This window comes from Daucus carota, chromosome 3, assembly GCF_001625215.2.
Source record: "Daucus carota subsp. sativus chromosome 3, DH1 v3.0, whole genome shotgun sequence".
Classification (NCBI taxonomy): domain Eukaryota; kingdom Viridiplantae; phylum Streptophyta; class Magnoliopsida; order Apiales; family Apiaceae; genus Daucus; species Daucus carota.
In genome coordinates, this window is record NC_030383.2 from 12488321 (window position 1) to 12502690 (window position 14370).

The window sequence follows — 14370 nt, forward strand, 5'->3', positions numbered from 1 at the left end:
ACTTTGTTGAACTTAAAAAGCGATTATTATATTCTGGTGATAATCCTTGTACAAATCCCAGGCCCGGGGTACGGGAGGAGAATATGACAACCCGTGGTAATGTTAAAATGGTCCAACATCAAATATCCATATTCAAACACTTTTTAGAAAGAAAAAAAAATGGACCTCTTTGGATGATAAAGTTTTAGCCCACGGGCTAGCCCAATAATATGAACCATGCTCTCCATTAAATAAAAAAACCATACTCCCGTATGCAGTCGCCAGCCAGAGAGAAAAATAATCCCCTCGGGCCTCGTTTCATATGAAATACCCGACTCCTATTTATATTATTTCATATTAGAGCACCTCCGACGGTGTGGGCTATAATCGTCGGCTAAATTGAACTTGTAAGACATTATGTAAAATTTGGTGAACCTGCAAGACATTGTACTTCAATGGTATTGGCTATATTGGTTGGCTATAATTTAAAAATAGAATGTTATTAATATTTTAGTTTGTTGAAATTAAAATAGAATATAACAGTTCAATATGGTAACAAATGATGTGCAATCATCCTACAGATTTCTTACAGACAGAGGTTCGACAAATATAGTCATCTATAGGAGGTTGGCTAAAATTATAGACAACAGATTCACGTGGTTGGAGTGTGATTTTTTCAAGAGGTTGGCTAAATTTTTTATATTTGGAATGACAACTCACTTTTTAGCTAAGAGTTTTGTATGGTTGGAGATGCTCTTAGCGAATTTAAAATTTGGACTTAGAATTTTGGATGGTAAACGGTCTTGAATTTAAATTTGGATATTTATCAAAAGTAGTATTTTAATTTCTTTTTGTAATTTTATTATTTTTTTAAGAATTTGTTAAAATATATGCATCTATTTTAATGGTGATGTTAATTTGTGTTGCAACCATGTCAGATCTTTCCAAAACCATTTTTAGATTTTTTTTTCTTGCCATTTTCGGTAAGTTTCAATATAAAAACAAGGATCTTAAAAACTGAAATCAAGATCTAATCTCCTGGAAGTATTTTAAAAAATGTATAAAAATAATACTTGAGATAATTCAATTCCACCCTACTCAAATCAGGCATGAGTCAACGTGATATTATGCTAGAAGACCCAGTTGCTCGCCTTGGTGAGACAGACATTACATTCGGAAATTTACAAAAGTGAATGCCTTGAAATTTTGATACAATAAGGTATAAGTGTTAGGGGTATGTTCAGCTTCGTTGTACGATACTGTACATGTGTGTTTTTTTAGGTATTTCGAACACATCATGTTTACATGAAATCTTATACTTTGGACACTCATATTCTGAAAATTTATTACCTTGGTCATTTTTTCATCTATATAAAATGATTATTTAGGTCATTTTCTCTTTATATAAAATTTGATTTTGGAAAGAATCATTTTATATAAAAGAAAAAAGGACCTAAATAACAAATTTTCAGGATATGAGTAACTAAGATACTAGATTTCGCGTGAACGTGTGTTCAAAATATCTAAAAAGACATGCATGTACGTAGTATGTGTACACTAAAACTGAAAATACCCCAACACCTACATCTCATTGAACCAAAATTTCATTCACCTTTGTAAATGATTAAATGTAATGTATGTCCCACCAGGGCGAGCAACAATATTTTCCAGCATAATATCAGGCTGACTCATGCTTGATTTGAGTCTGGTAGACCTGAATTATGTCAAGTATTGTTTTTATACATTTTTTAAAACTATTTCCACTAGATCCAGATCTTGAATTCAGTTTTTATAAGATCCCTGTCTTTATATTGAAACTTACCGAAAATGACTTAGAGAAAATCTAAAACTTAGACCGAAAAGATTTGACATGGTTGCAGTTTAGCATTATCAATTTACTAGATGTTGTGTAAACAAAAGAGAGGAATATGATATTGTGTAAATAGTACTACTTGCATTCGGTGTGTGTATAAGATGATTTTGCATCATATAGATGCGTGTAAAAGTCTTACACATCCTCCATATGCGTCAACTCATATGCTATATTTTAGTCTCGTGGATGAGACTCTACGTGTACAAGATGAAAAGATGTATTGTTGATTTGTCGTGTAATTTTAAAGTAGAGTCTAACACTCGCATCTGTCAAATACATAATTGCTGTATGCACATATGCGCAATTAATACATACATATTTCTTGTATGGATATGTAAATTCAAACAGAATAAGTAATGTATTTTTTTTTAAGAAAGAGTAATGTATTCTGTTTCCGTAGAATACAAATAACCTGTAAAAATAAATTAAAAACCCTGAAGTGTGGATATAATCATTGTTGCATTCTGTGCGCGCACACAACCACAACGTTTGTAAGTCCGCGTGGGCAAAAGATGCAACACCCGTAAGTATATATTAAAGCAAAACCAAACAATCCCCCTCGTTTATATATAACGCTGCTGCTTTTTCCCCACACACTAAACGCAGTAGTTTTAAAACAACGAAGCTTATTCCAACGACACCAACTTCACCACTGCTTCTAAAGCTTCAATCAACAAGGTAAATAATTAATTTGTACGCACGTATATTGATTTTTTGTTTCATTACTCATAGCGAATTGCCTTTAAATGATTTTTTATCCTCAATTTTGTTATTTATTGACATTTTCGTTGTAGGTACAAGCATTGACAATTGAAGCTCAATTTTATTAGGTATAATTGATCTGTTGCAATTAAATTTTAATTTAGGGTTTGTATTGTTATTTTGAGTTGGATTTTTATTGTTTGAGATGTTTTGATTGATAAAGAGATGTAATGTAATGAATTCGATGTAGGGTTGATGATGAATTGAGTAATGGGGCTGTAAACGAATCTGGGTTAGGGTTTGATGTTGATAATAGAAATAGGGTTGAAAAGATGGAGGATAAAGGGAAAAAGGTTGGTTCTAAGAGCAGGGTCGTGGAAACTAGGGCTGGGGTTGATTCCGAAGTCGATGAGCCGATTAGAGATATGGTTAAGATGAAAAGCAAAAGAAACCAGAAAAAGCGTAAGGTGGGTTTTAATGGTGAGGGGATTGGGGACAGAGAAATTGGATTGGGTGAGGGGATAGTTTTGGATTTGAGTGAGGATTTAGGGGGTATGGGGGATACTGATACGTTGGCTAGTTTTAAGAAGAAGTTGAAGAAACCTAGGAAGAAAACTCTATCTGGGATGATAGGAGGAGGGGTTCCAAATATGATTGGGGCTGAACCATCTGGTCAGAAGTCTTATACCGAGGGAGTGAAAGATGTGGTTTTGGCTATGGAGAAAAGTAAGGAGGTTATTTGTGAAGGATCTCATGAGATTATTGGTGCCTCAAATGAGTGCTTGACTGAAAATATTGAAGATTCATTGTCTGCCTTTATGCTTAAAGCACAATCTGGTTTAAAGAGGAAGTCTCGCAATTCCATGGGGTTGAAACAGTTGAAAAAAAATCAATGTACAAATGGTGATTTTAGTCCGGGACCTGATCATGTTTTAGAGAACCATTTGCCAGAAACAATGGCGTCTCAATCTCCTTTAGAACTGTTGACAGATGTTAAGGGATTTGACAGTGGTTTGAATATGGTGTCTGGAAGTTCTGTGGATATAAAGTGTGATAAGAATAATAGTATTAAAAAATCCCAGGACACTGGTTGTATGTTCTCCCAAGCTTCAAAATTATCTTCTACTCCAGTGATTGCTGATTATGTATTGAGATCCACTGCTGACAGACACAGCGGAGCTGAAGTTAAGCTTGATGATTCAGCTACAATATCCTTTTCTCAACAATCGGACTCCTATCTAAAGTCATGTGCTATATCAACAAACCAAGATGAAGTGATTGGGCAGATATGTGATATTCAAGAAGGAACCAAGCTAGAAACTCTTGGTTTAGACCATCTTATTGAGGAAAATGCCAAGGGGTCCATCTGTCTAGAAGTGAAGGAAATCAACTGTCTATCCGAGGAGCCTACCTTGGGAAATGGAAGTTTGGAGGATGATATTAAAATCTCTTCAATAGAAAAATCATGTGATCTGGGTCATAGTGTCATTGAGACTCCTTTGTCTGTACATGCTCTACAGCAGGTGCATACTATCAATGTCTTTAACGTTGAAAGGCCAACAGAAGGTTTTAGTCATAGTCTAGCTCAAGAAGGGTCCAAGGCTGTTGCGAAAAGTGAGGCTTCTAGTCCAGACCATAATATTTGCCCAAAACTTGAAAATGATCCTAACAGGTCTTATCTTGGTAAAGATTCAATGAACAAGCCATATGAAGTTACAACTGATGAGACGACAAAGCTGATTCCTGAAGAACTTACAGGGTCAACATTTCTATTGGACAACACAGTAAACTTCAATGTGAAGAAATTTGAGACACCTGAGCCCGAAAAGCCAAACTTTGCTTCTGCTTCCTCACAGGAGGAAGCTTCAGCATCTTATGCAGTCTCTCCAGAATCACAAAGCGGATTTCATAAACAGGACATTCCTTTTCGAGAAAATCAGTCTAGGGATTGCAAGCGAAACGGTGATGAATCTGATAGCCTTATGGACCATGAGCTTCTTGACAAGTATGACACCAGGGATGAAGTGGCAGATCGATCCTCTTCTCCATCCACTGCTCCAGATTGTTCTAGATATTGTGCTGATGATATGGAGCCGGTGCCTTACTCCAATGTCAAAGACGAAAAGCTTCCGTCTGAGCGTGCTATTCGTAACACCAGAAAGCATAGGCAATGGGACATGGCGTATGAGGGAGATGCTGATTGGGATTTGCTGATGCATAATGAGAATTTCATTGCTGATAATCAGGATGAAGATGATAACCTGGTTAGGAAAAGGGAGAAATTGAAACTGTCAAACATGTTTTTAGATGCTAAAATCGATCGATCGGTAGCAGTATCTTATGGCCTCAAAGCTCGAGCAGCTAGTCCACTTGAGAAGATTAGGTTTAAGGAGGTATTGAAGCGCAAAGGTGGCTTGCAAATGTATTTGGAGTGCAGGTTTGTAAGTTTGTTATTGCTTTAAGTATGATACTGCACTTAGATTTACCAACTTGTTCCTTTGCAATGCGTGCTTGCTAGTTGCTTGTTAGTTGTTTTTCCCTAGGTAATATCTTGTTCTGTCAAGTGTCAAGTGAAATTTGCTTATGAGTTTTTTCCCGTTACAAATTGATATATTAGCCTTGGCTTTCTCTTTTATAAGCTATTTGATGACTTCCAGATAATAGCCCCTGAATGTTTTTCTTGTTTCTTTTTTAGTTAATATGTAAGCTTATTTTTTGAAAGTAAAAGCTTGTACTTGCTCAAACAATATGTTCTAGCCTTTTAGTATTACTTTTCCGGTTCTCTAGAGGTACTTGTTCTGAACTTAAAAGTAAAACACCCCATAGTATAATTCTAACAAGCTTTATAATGTGACATGAAACTTCTTTCCCTTATACGAGCTTTGCAAGTCCATTAATTTCTAGCACAATTCACCAGTCAGGAATTACCAGCTTCATTGTCACTGCGCTTTAATTGTTTCTTCCTTAATAAAGTATTATCATTTTTCTTGTGTTGCAGGAATCATATATTAGGTCGTTGGAACAAGAATGTTAATTGCATTTTGCCTCTCTCAGGCTGTGGTGTTTCTGCTTCTCCTGTGGTTGATGAATCACCAGAATATTCTCTCATCAGGGAGATTTATGCATTTCTTGATCACTTTGTAAGTCTTGTAGGACATAGCTTCTTATTACATATTTTTAGCTAGATAATGACACAGTTATGAAGTGATTCTCTCCAATGAATTGATTCTGTGCACAAGTTGAAGAAATAATTGGAAGAGATATAGAATACGCTTTAATTATGAAAGGGGTTTGGGGGTAACAAGTATCTGTTAAACTATGGGTATATTAGTTAGCAATTGATATTTTCGTAACTGTGAATGTATAACAATTCTCTGGGTGATGGTGTATCTCACATAGTCACATGATAGAATTACCTTTCTTGTGTGTGCTCTTTTTTTTCTTCTTAAAGTTGACACTTTTTTGACAGGCTTATATAAATGTTGGAATTGCCTCTGAGAAGAGTTTGTCAGAGTCTCATTCAAAATTGGATCTTCAAGTATCAGATGAGAAAAATTTAGGGGGAAAACCCGAGGCTGCCTTTGGCGATTTAGATGATGGAGTTTCATTTATTATTGGCAGAAATCTCGATGCTTCATATGAACATAAAAACATGGCCGTACATGATAATGAAAATCAGGTAACAATAGACAAACAAGACAGGCCCCCTCCTGATTTGCAAGATATGAAGTCATCGACACCAACAGAACCTGAAAATTGTGATGCTAGCCCTGAACAGGGAAAAGTAGACGATAGAGATTTAATTAGAATTGGCAGTTTGGATATATCTAGTAAAGTGGTGGATGGTAAAACAGCTCCTGTCATGCATGCAGAGCCCAAAAAAAATATATGTCATGTCATATCTGATACAGGCGGTCATCAAAGTGTTAGTCCTCACATGCAGATTGATTCAGAAGTTGGTAAGCAAATTATTGTAATAGGAGCTGGTCCTGCTGGCTTAGCTGCTGCTCGCCATTTGCAGAGGCAAGGATTTCAGGTTATAATTTTAGAGGCTAGAGGCAGAATAGGTGGTCGTGTTTTTACAGATCGAGCATCTCTGTCAGTACCAGTGGATCTTGGGGCTAGCATTATCACAGGTGTTGAAGCAGATATATCTGCTGAAAGAAGACCAGATCCTTCTTCCTTAATTTGCTCTCAGTTGGGTCTCGAATTAACGGTACTGAACAGTGACTGCCCTCTTTATGATACGGTCACAGGTGACAAAGTTCCTGCAGATTTAGATGAAGATCTAGAATCAGAATTCAATAGTCTACTTGATGACATAGAACTGCTGGTTGCTCGTAAGGGGGAGCGTGCGATGAAAATGTCTCTTGAAGATGGTTTGGAATTTATCCTTCAGAGGCGTCGCTTAGTACAGAATAAAAAAATTGGTGTTATTGGTAACGAGGTTCTCAAGGATAGTGATTCCAAAGTGGAGATTTTAAGTCCTCTTGAAAGGAGGGTCATGGATTGGCATTTTGCTCACTTGGAGTATGGTTGTGCTGCTTCGCTAAATGATGTGTTGCTTCCTTACTGGAATCAGGATGACATATATGGTGGATTTGGAGGAGCTCATTGTATGATTAAAGGAGGTTATAGCACTGTAGTTGAAGCGTTGGGACAAGGTCTTTGCATCCAATTAAATCATGTGGTTACTAGTGTTACGTATCACACAGAGGATGTAATGACAAATGGAGATAAACATGACAAAGTGAAAGTTTCCACATCAAATGGTAGAGACTTCTTTGGTGATGCAGTTTTGATCACTGTTCCACTTGGGTGCCTAAAAAAGGAATCGATAAAGTTTGCACCACCATTACCACCTTGGAAACAGCTGTCCATCCAAAGGCTTGGTTTTGGTGTGCTTAATAAAGTTATTTTGGAATTCCCCGAAGTATTTTGGGATGATTCTGTTGATTACTTTGGTGCAACTTCTGATGCAACAGACAAGAGGGGTCGCTGCTTTATGTTTTGGAATGTCAGGAAAACAGTTGGGGCACCTGTTCTGATAGCTTTACTTGTGGGCAGGGCAGCATTAGATGGGCAAGATATGAGCTCTTCTGATCATGTAAACCATGCTTTGGTGGTTCTCAGAAAACTTTTTGGGGTGTCTGTGGTACCTGATCCAGTTGCGTCAGTTGTAACTGATTGGGGAAGGGATCCATATAGTTATGGTGCTTACTCTTATGTTGCTATTGGTGCATCTGGGGAAGATTATGATATATTGGGTAGCCCTGTAGAGAATTGTTTGTTTTTTGCTGGTGAAGCTACATGTAAAGAGCATCCAGACACGGTTGGTGGTGCTATGATGAGTGGGCTTAGAGAGGCTGTTCGCATAATGAATATATTGACTACAGGAGTTGATTATACTGCAGAAGTGAATGCAATGGAAGCTGCTCAAAGATCTGTGGACAGTGAAAGAAGTGAAGTTAGGGACATCGCTAAAAGACTTGAAGCTGTGCAGATGTCAAATGCATTGTACGAGAAATCTTTAGATGGAAGCCATGCTATAACAAGGAAAGATTTACTGCAGGATATGTTCTTTAAAGCAAAAACCACATCTGGTAGATTGCATCTGATCAAAGAGCTGTTAAAGTTTCCTGTTAGAGTTTTAAAGTCTTTTGCTGGGACCAGAGAAGGCCTCAGCATTCTCAACTCATGGATTCTGGTATGTTATGTGATGTCTCATTATTCCATCTTGTTCTGAATTGGTCATGGATTTTTTTTTGATGCCCTCATTGTTTATTTGTATTATAACAGGATTCCCTAGGGAAGGATGGGACTCAACTCTTGCGGCATTGTGTTCGTCTTCTTACACTTGTTTCAACTGATCTACTGGCAGTTCGTGTGTCTGGTACATCTTCTATTGCCAGTGTATTTGTAGTCCATTTTTTTAATATAGAAAAGGTAGATGCTATGGGCAGGGTGGAAATGTTGTTATGGGTATCCTTTAACATGTTAATCCATGGGGCGTACGTAAAATTGATTTCCAGGATTAAACAAATATTTACAAGACCATGTCCCAGGATTAAGCAAATATTTACAAGACAATGTGAAGTTTTTGTTTGTATTATTTTTGGCTAAAATAGCAACTGACAATTGTCTGCATTTTAACTCGCACAATGATTTTTTGCTTTACAGAATACTATTGCTCCTTTGATTGAAATTTTGTTGGCTAAAAAGTGTTAATCATTTGTGATAACGCTCATGAGAACTGCTTCCGACCGATCCATATATATAAATTTTCTTATGAGGCTATTACTATTGGTTCATATTCTTCCTGAGACTCCTCCTTGCGTATTGAATTGTAATAGTTTTTTAATGTTACATAATTGGCTCACTAGTGAACTGAGACATATTATAATCATATGTAGGGATTGGGAAAACTGTTAAAGAAAAAGTTTGTCTACATACAAGCCGTGATATACGTGCTGTAGCAAGCCAACTGGTTAATGTGTGGATTGAAGTTTTTCGCAAGCAAAAGGCGTCCAGTGGTGGGCTGAAGTTATTGAGGCAATCAAGTGCCATCGAGTCTTCAAAAAACAAATATCATCTGGGTTCAGGAAAGCCCCCCTTACGTACCCCACATGGCGCACCACCTCCGAACAATAAAAAGGGGAACATTAACCCGGACAAGATGGAGAACAGGATTGAAACAAAATCAAAGGCAAAACTTTTATCTGCAGGCTCAACAGGAAGACATGAATTTAAGATGGAGGAACAAGAATATCCCATGTCAGAAGAAGAACAAGCTATCTTTGCTGCCGAAGAAGCAGCACGTGTTGCAGCAATTGCAGCCGCTAAGGTTGGTTTCTCAGCATGAAGCATTCACATATTTCCTACTTTTATTATATTTTAATGTTATACTTGAGAAAGTATTTTATTTCCTACTTTGGCTTGACGGTTTCTTGTGGTCACTCTATAGTTTCTATATTTTAGGGAACTACTACATAACCCTAAGATGAGCTATGTAATTGTCCAATAGATGCATTTTTTATGCACTTACGCTCACGAGGCTGACTTTATGTGCGGAGATTGGGTTCTTCCATTATCATTTTCAACTTGTTTGGTTTTTCTCTTTCAGCATCAAGATTTGTGATAGTCTAAACATATCTTGCGTGAATAGTGTGTAATGTAATTTTGTTGAATATGGATTCTTACTATTGTGCATCTTAACATAGACTTCTACAGTATAAAATAACAAATCATAGATACTTCTGCATTACAATATTTGTCTAGTAGGAAATGCATGTGAGTGCTTGAACTTGAACTTAAATGTTTGATCAACATTTATTTGCCTTTTAGTTGCCAGCTTCATTGGTGTTCCTCGGATGTTCTTGGAAGTTTTAAAGATAGTTTTAAATATGTACGTTTAGGTTGTGGGTGTGAGAGGTTCTTGTCATATTAATTCAATACAACAATTTTTTCAAAATATATTGTATTCTACCCAAACGGAGTTTATATCTGTCAATTTATCAAAAAGATGATGGTTCTTGGTGATGAGTATTGTATATTTGCAACGAGAGTATTCTTGATGGCTACTATCTGGGTGGAATTGTAGACGCTACCTCCTTTGTGCATACTTGCGTGCTTTTCCCATGTAAATACAATCATATTCACATGTCTACTATCATGAAATACACAACTCAGACCGTGCTCCACTGTGTACTCCCTGGCACGTCCTGGAAGTTTTTTAAGTTACATCTTTACTTGCAGGCATATGCATCATCAGGTACCAGGTGCAATACTCCTCTGCAGTTTCCCAAGATACCTTCGTTTAACAAATATGCTAGACGTGAGAGCTATGCGCAAGTGGATGAGACTGATAACCATATATTGGAGATAGATTCCAGAAATTGTAAGGTTAGGGAATGGTCTGCTGATTTCTCAGCTGCTCATATTGACCTAGAGAGTTCAAAAAGGTCTGTTGATAATCTCTCGCAGCGTAGCTACTCAAATGAAATAGCGTGTCAGATGAACTTTAGAGAGCACTCTGCTGATAGTGCGGCCGTGGACAGCAGTATATTCACAGAAGCATGGGTTGACAGTGCTGGTTGTGAAGGTATAAAGGATGTAAGTGCCATTGACAGATGGCAGTCGCAAGCTGCAGCAGCCGATGCTGAGTTCTACAGTCGCACTATGCGAATAATGGATGAGGAAGATTCTAACGTGAACTTGAAGCCACCAGTGAAGAATCATGATGGTCATGCCAATGGGAGCTCTGCTTCCCAAGTTACCATGAGTAAGGAGTTGGTCGAGAATCAACCTAGAGGACCGGAAAAAATTAAACAAGCTGTCGTGGATTTTGTTGCATCTTTGCTCATGCCTATTTATAAAGATAAAAAAGTCGACAAGGATGGTTACAAGTCAATAATGAAGAAAACTGCAACCAAGGTTGATCCTTTCTTTCATTTCTTTCCTTATCCTTAAATTGCTTATAGATAGGCGTGGTTTAAGTTTGATAAAAGAAGCCAAACAGGCTATAAACGGTGACAAATTTCTATGTAAAAACCTGATTAAGCATTAAAACCAGTTTCTCAACTCTACTGCCTTATTTGTTGTTTGGACTTTGTGGCTTTACCTACTTCTCTCCTTCCAAAAACATTTCAGGTCATGGAGCAGGCCACATATGCAGAGAAATCAATGGCTGTTGTAGAGTTTCTTGATCATAAGCGCTGAAAGAAGGTAAGCAGTACAACATATGTCACCAGTCTTGCATGTGTGTAATTTACATATGGTTAAGTTTTATATATCTGATGTTGACCTATGCTTTTGCTGAGCGAGACATGTTTTGTTTGATGTCTGAGCTGTTCAATGGCTTCTTGCTTTTGATGTTATATTCATTACGGTCATATGATTTTAGTATAGCAAGCACTATGATGTCGATATTACCTGGAGTACTTGACAATATGATTAAAATTTAAAATAATATGCACAGATGATGGACTGACGTGATCACATGCTTCATTTCCAACCTAAGAGTTGAGAGATGCATACTTTTGTTGAGTATGAACAGATGTCACTTGTTACTTGACATATGGCGCTGTATTTAATCTAGAAGTTATCCATGTCTAAATACTTGAAGTCACAACACAAATTAAATTCTGGGTTGTGGTATATGCTTGAATGCGTGTAGCTACCAGTTGTGATATAGATGCTTAAAAGTTTCCATACCTTGATATTGATATCATTCAACTGTACATGTTACACCACTAAAAATATGGTTCAACTCAGTTCTCATGCATCACCCACAAGTAATAGAGGACCATTTACCAGCTATCAAGCAATCTCTGTGCCATACGGTGTGGAAACAAAATAGAAAATTTTTAATTAGCAAAATGCGGGTGCTTGGGGAACCTAACACACCTGAATGTTGGAAACACGAGTTGCAGCATGCGTGCACTTCCCATATTTAGAGAGTGCAGTAGGGGCATAATAGATATTGAATTTACTTGTTGAAATGGTTCTTAAGAACAATTTTGTATTTATCATGATATTAACAGATCATTTTGTAAATATGAGTAATTTATATATATATATATATATATATATATATATATATATATATATATATATATATATATATATATATATATATATATATATATATATATTTACGGCATGTAAGTTCTGTGCAGATTTTAACGTAAAATTCCTTTATGTACTTCGTGAATCAAGTTGGTGTTAACTACTTTGTGAAAAGAAAATTATTGAGGTTACCTAGCCAAAGTCGGAGCGAAGCCAAAGCAGACAGTATTGAAGTTCACATAACATTTTCTACTATTTTAAATGAATTTTCTCATAAATCATATCATCTAATATATTTATAGTATTTATTCATGTATCCCAGCACCTGTATCCCTACTTCTTAGGATTTTTTTTTTCTTATCTGTTATGTTTAGGGGTGTTCGGTTTTTGTAATGTTATTTACTAACTACATGTGTTTTTGGATTTAATGATGTGCAGATTCGAGCTTTTGTGGTCATGTTAGTTAAGAGACACATGGCGACTAAACTAGGTGCTAAATCATGATATCTTTAAGTCGGTTGAAAACCTGATTCCTATTCTATTTTAGTGGAAGGAAGCCTGACCTTGGTAGCGGAAACTCGGGCATGCAATCTTTCTGATGTTGCTAAACACCAGATTGTGGCATCGAAAGTCACTTTACAGTTATGACTAGATGTTGCAGAGATGATTGACGTTGGCTTCTGTAAGAATCTTCAATATGATCATGATTGATGGAATTATCAAAAACTCCTGACACTTTGTGCCTTAGTGCAATATTAATACATTGTAGGACTATGTTTAGTAATTTTTTTTAGAATGGCTAAATATGCCTATAGCATATGCTCCTCTGATGATGGGCATGTTTGTTTAATAAATATGAGTTCTCAAGGAGTGTATTGTTATCTAGGCTGTATATTCATGGTGCAAAGGAAAAGATCACCATGTTTCTCTACTATGGTTACCATAGAGGAGGCATTGCATTTTCATTATGTCTGTTAAAGGAGAAGATCACCCTTTTTATCTACTATGGTTGTCATAGACGAGGCCTTGCATTTTCCTAATGTCTGTCTGTACATGAAAGTCTTAGTTAAGATTGGTTTCTTATAGCAATCCAAGAAATGTAAATTTTCATTTTTGTACAACTGAAGATCTTTTTTGTTACAATAATTAAACAGGAATTATGCGTTTCCAGTGTACTGTTTGTTAAAATGTTCCTGCCTACAATATGATCCCTTAATCCGTTTATTATCTTGACTAAACTATGTGCCGCATATCACTGGCAGTCTAGGGTGCTCTGGAATTGTCATCTTTTTTCCTTCTGTATGTATGCAGATTGATTGTGGTTTTTATGTGTCCATGTGTTTGTTTTTTGTTCAGAATATATGTTCTTCCCTCTTTGTTTCTCATCTTAGATGTTTGTGTGGCCTTTTTACCCTTACTCCTGGAAATAAGAGGTAAAATTTTTTTTTCAGCCTTCCCCTGACTACTTTGGGATAAACAGGCAGGGTCGAGGCCTTTGTATAGGAATTAAGTAAACTGGTTAGGCATTTCCTCACATCTATATGCCTGAGTTTAGTGTTGCCTTTATGATTTCCTTTGTTTCGTAATATGATGACAAAGGGGTTCACCTCTTTTAAATTTCTTTTCTTCGCCAAGCTAAGTTTGTATAAACTATAGCAGAGGCATGTTTGTCTCCATTATCAACAAGTTATGAATTTTAATAGCCTATAATTCCTACTACCGCTACTGCTCGTGTTCCTTTTGACACTCTTCATGGTTTTTTCAGGCATGAAACTGTTGAAGGGGAGGATATGGATATACTTTAAGTTTAGTAGATGAGCTTTGTCACACATGCAAAACGCAAGTCTAGGCAATCAGTGAGCAGTTGACATTTGGTATGGAAGTTTCTTATGCAATTTTTAGGTTGTAAATTACTTTCGCATAATGATTTATTTTGAACCGTAGAGGTTTTCTGAATGCATGTTGATCAGTTCTTTCTTCCTTTTTCCTTTTTGCTTGTATTGCATGATTTAAGATGTATACCTGGATATATATCTTGTTGCATATGATTTGAAGGTAGAAAGTGCAAGTCTGATGCATTTAGACTTGGTTAGATGCTTGCTCTAATTGATCAAAATGGAAATGATAACAATAGGTTTATTGAAGATCACTTCGTAATCAGACTATTGATCATCAAAGTGTGAATTGAAAATAGAACATATACTTTAGAGTGTATAATCATGATCCCACTTCTTGGTTCAAATAAGAAC

General features: G+C 36.5%; 1 protein-coding gene across 1 annotated transcript; it reads left to right on the forward strand.

Annotated features, from left to right (window-relative positions):
- The first annotated feature begins 1088 nt into the window (after positions 1-1088).
- On the forward strand, positions 1089-12625 carry LOC108212257 (lysine-specific histone demethylase 1 homolog 3). The gene is given in 9 exon segments (XM_017383983.2): positions 1089-1168; positions 2805-4991; positions 5553-5694; positions 6024-8261; positions 8354-8447; positions 8968-9398; positions 10310-10987; positions 11204-11278; positions 12560-12625. Coding segments are annotated over 9 exon segments (5991 nt in total).
- The last annotated feature ends 1745 nt before the right edge of the window (positions 12626-14370 follow it).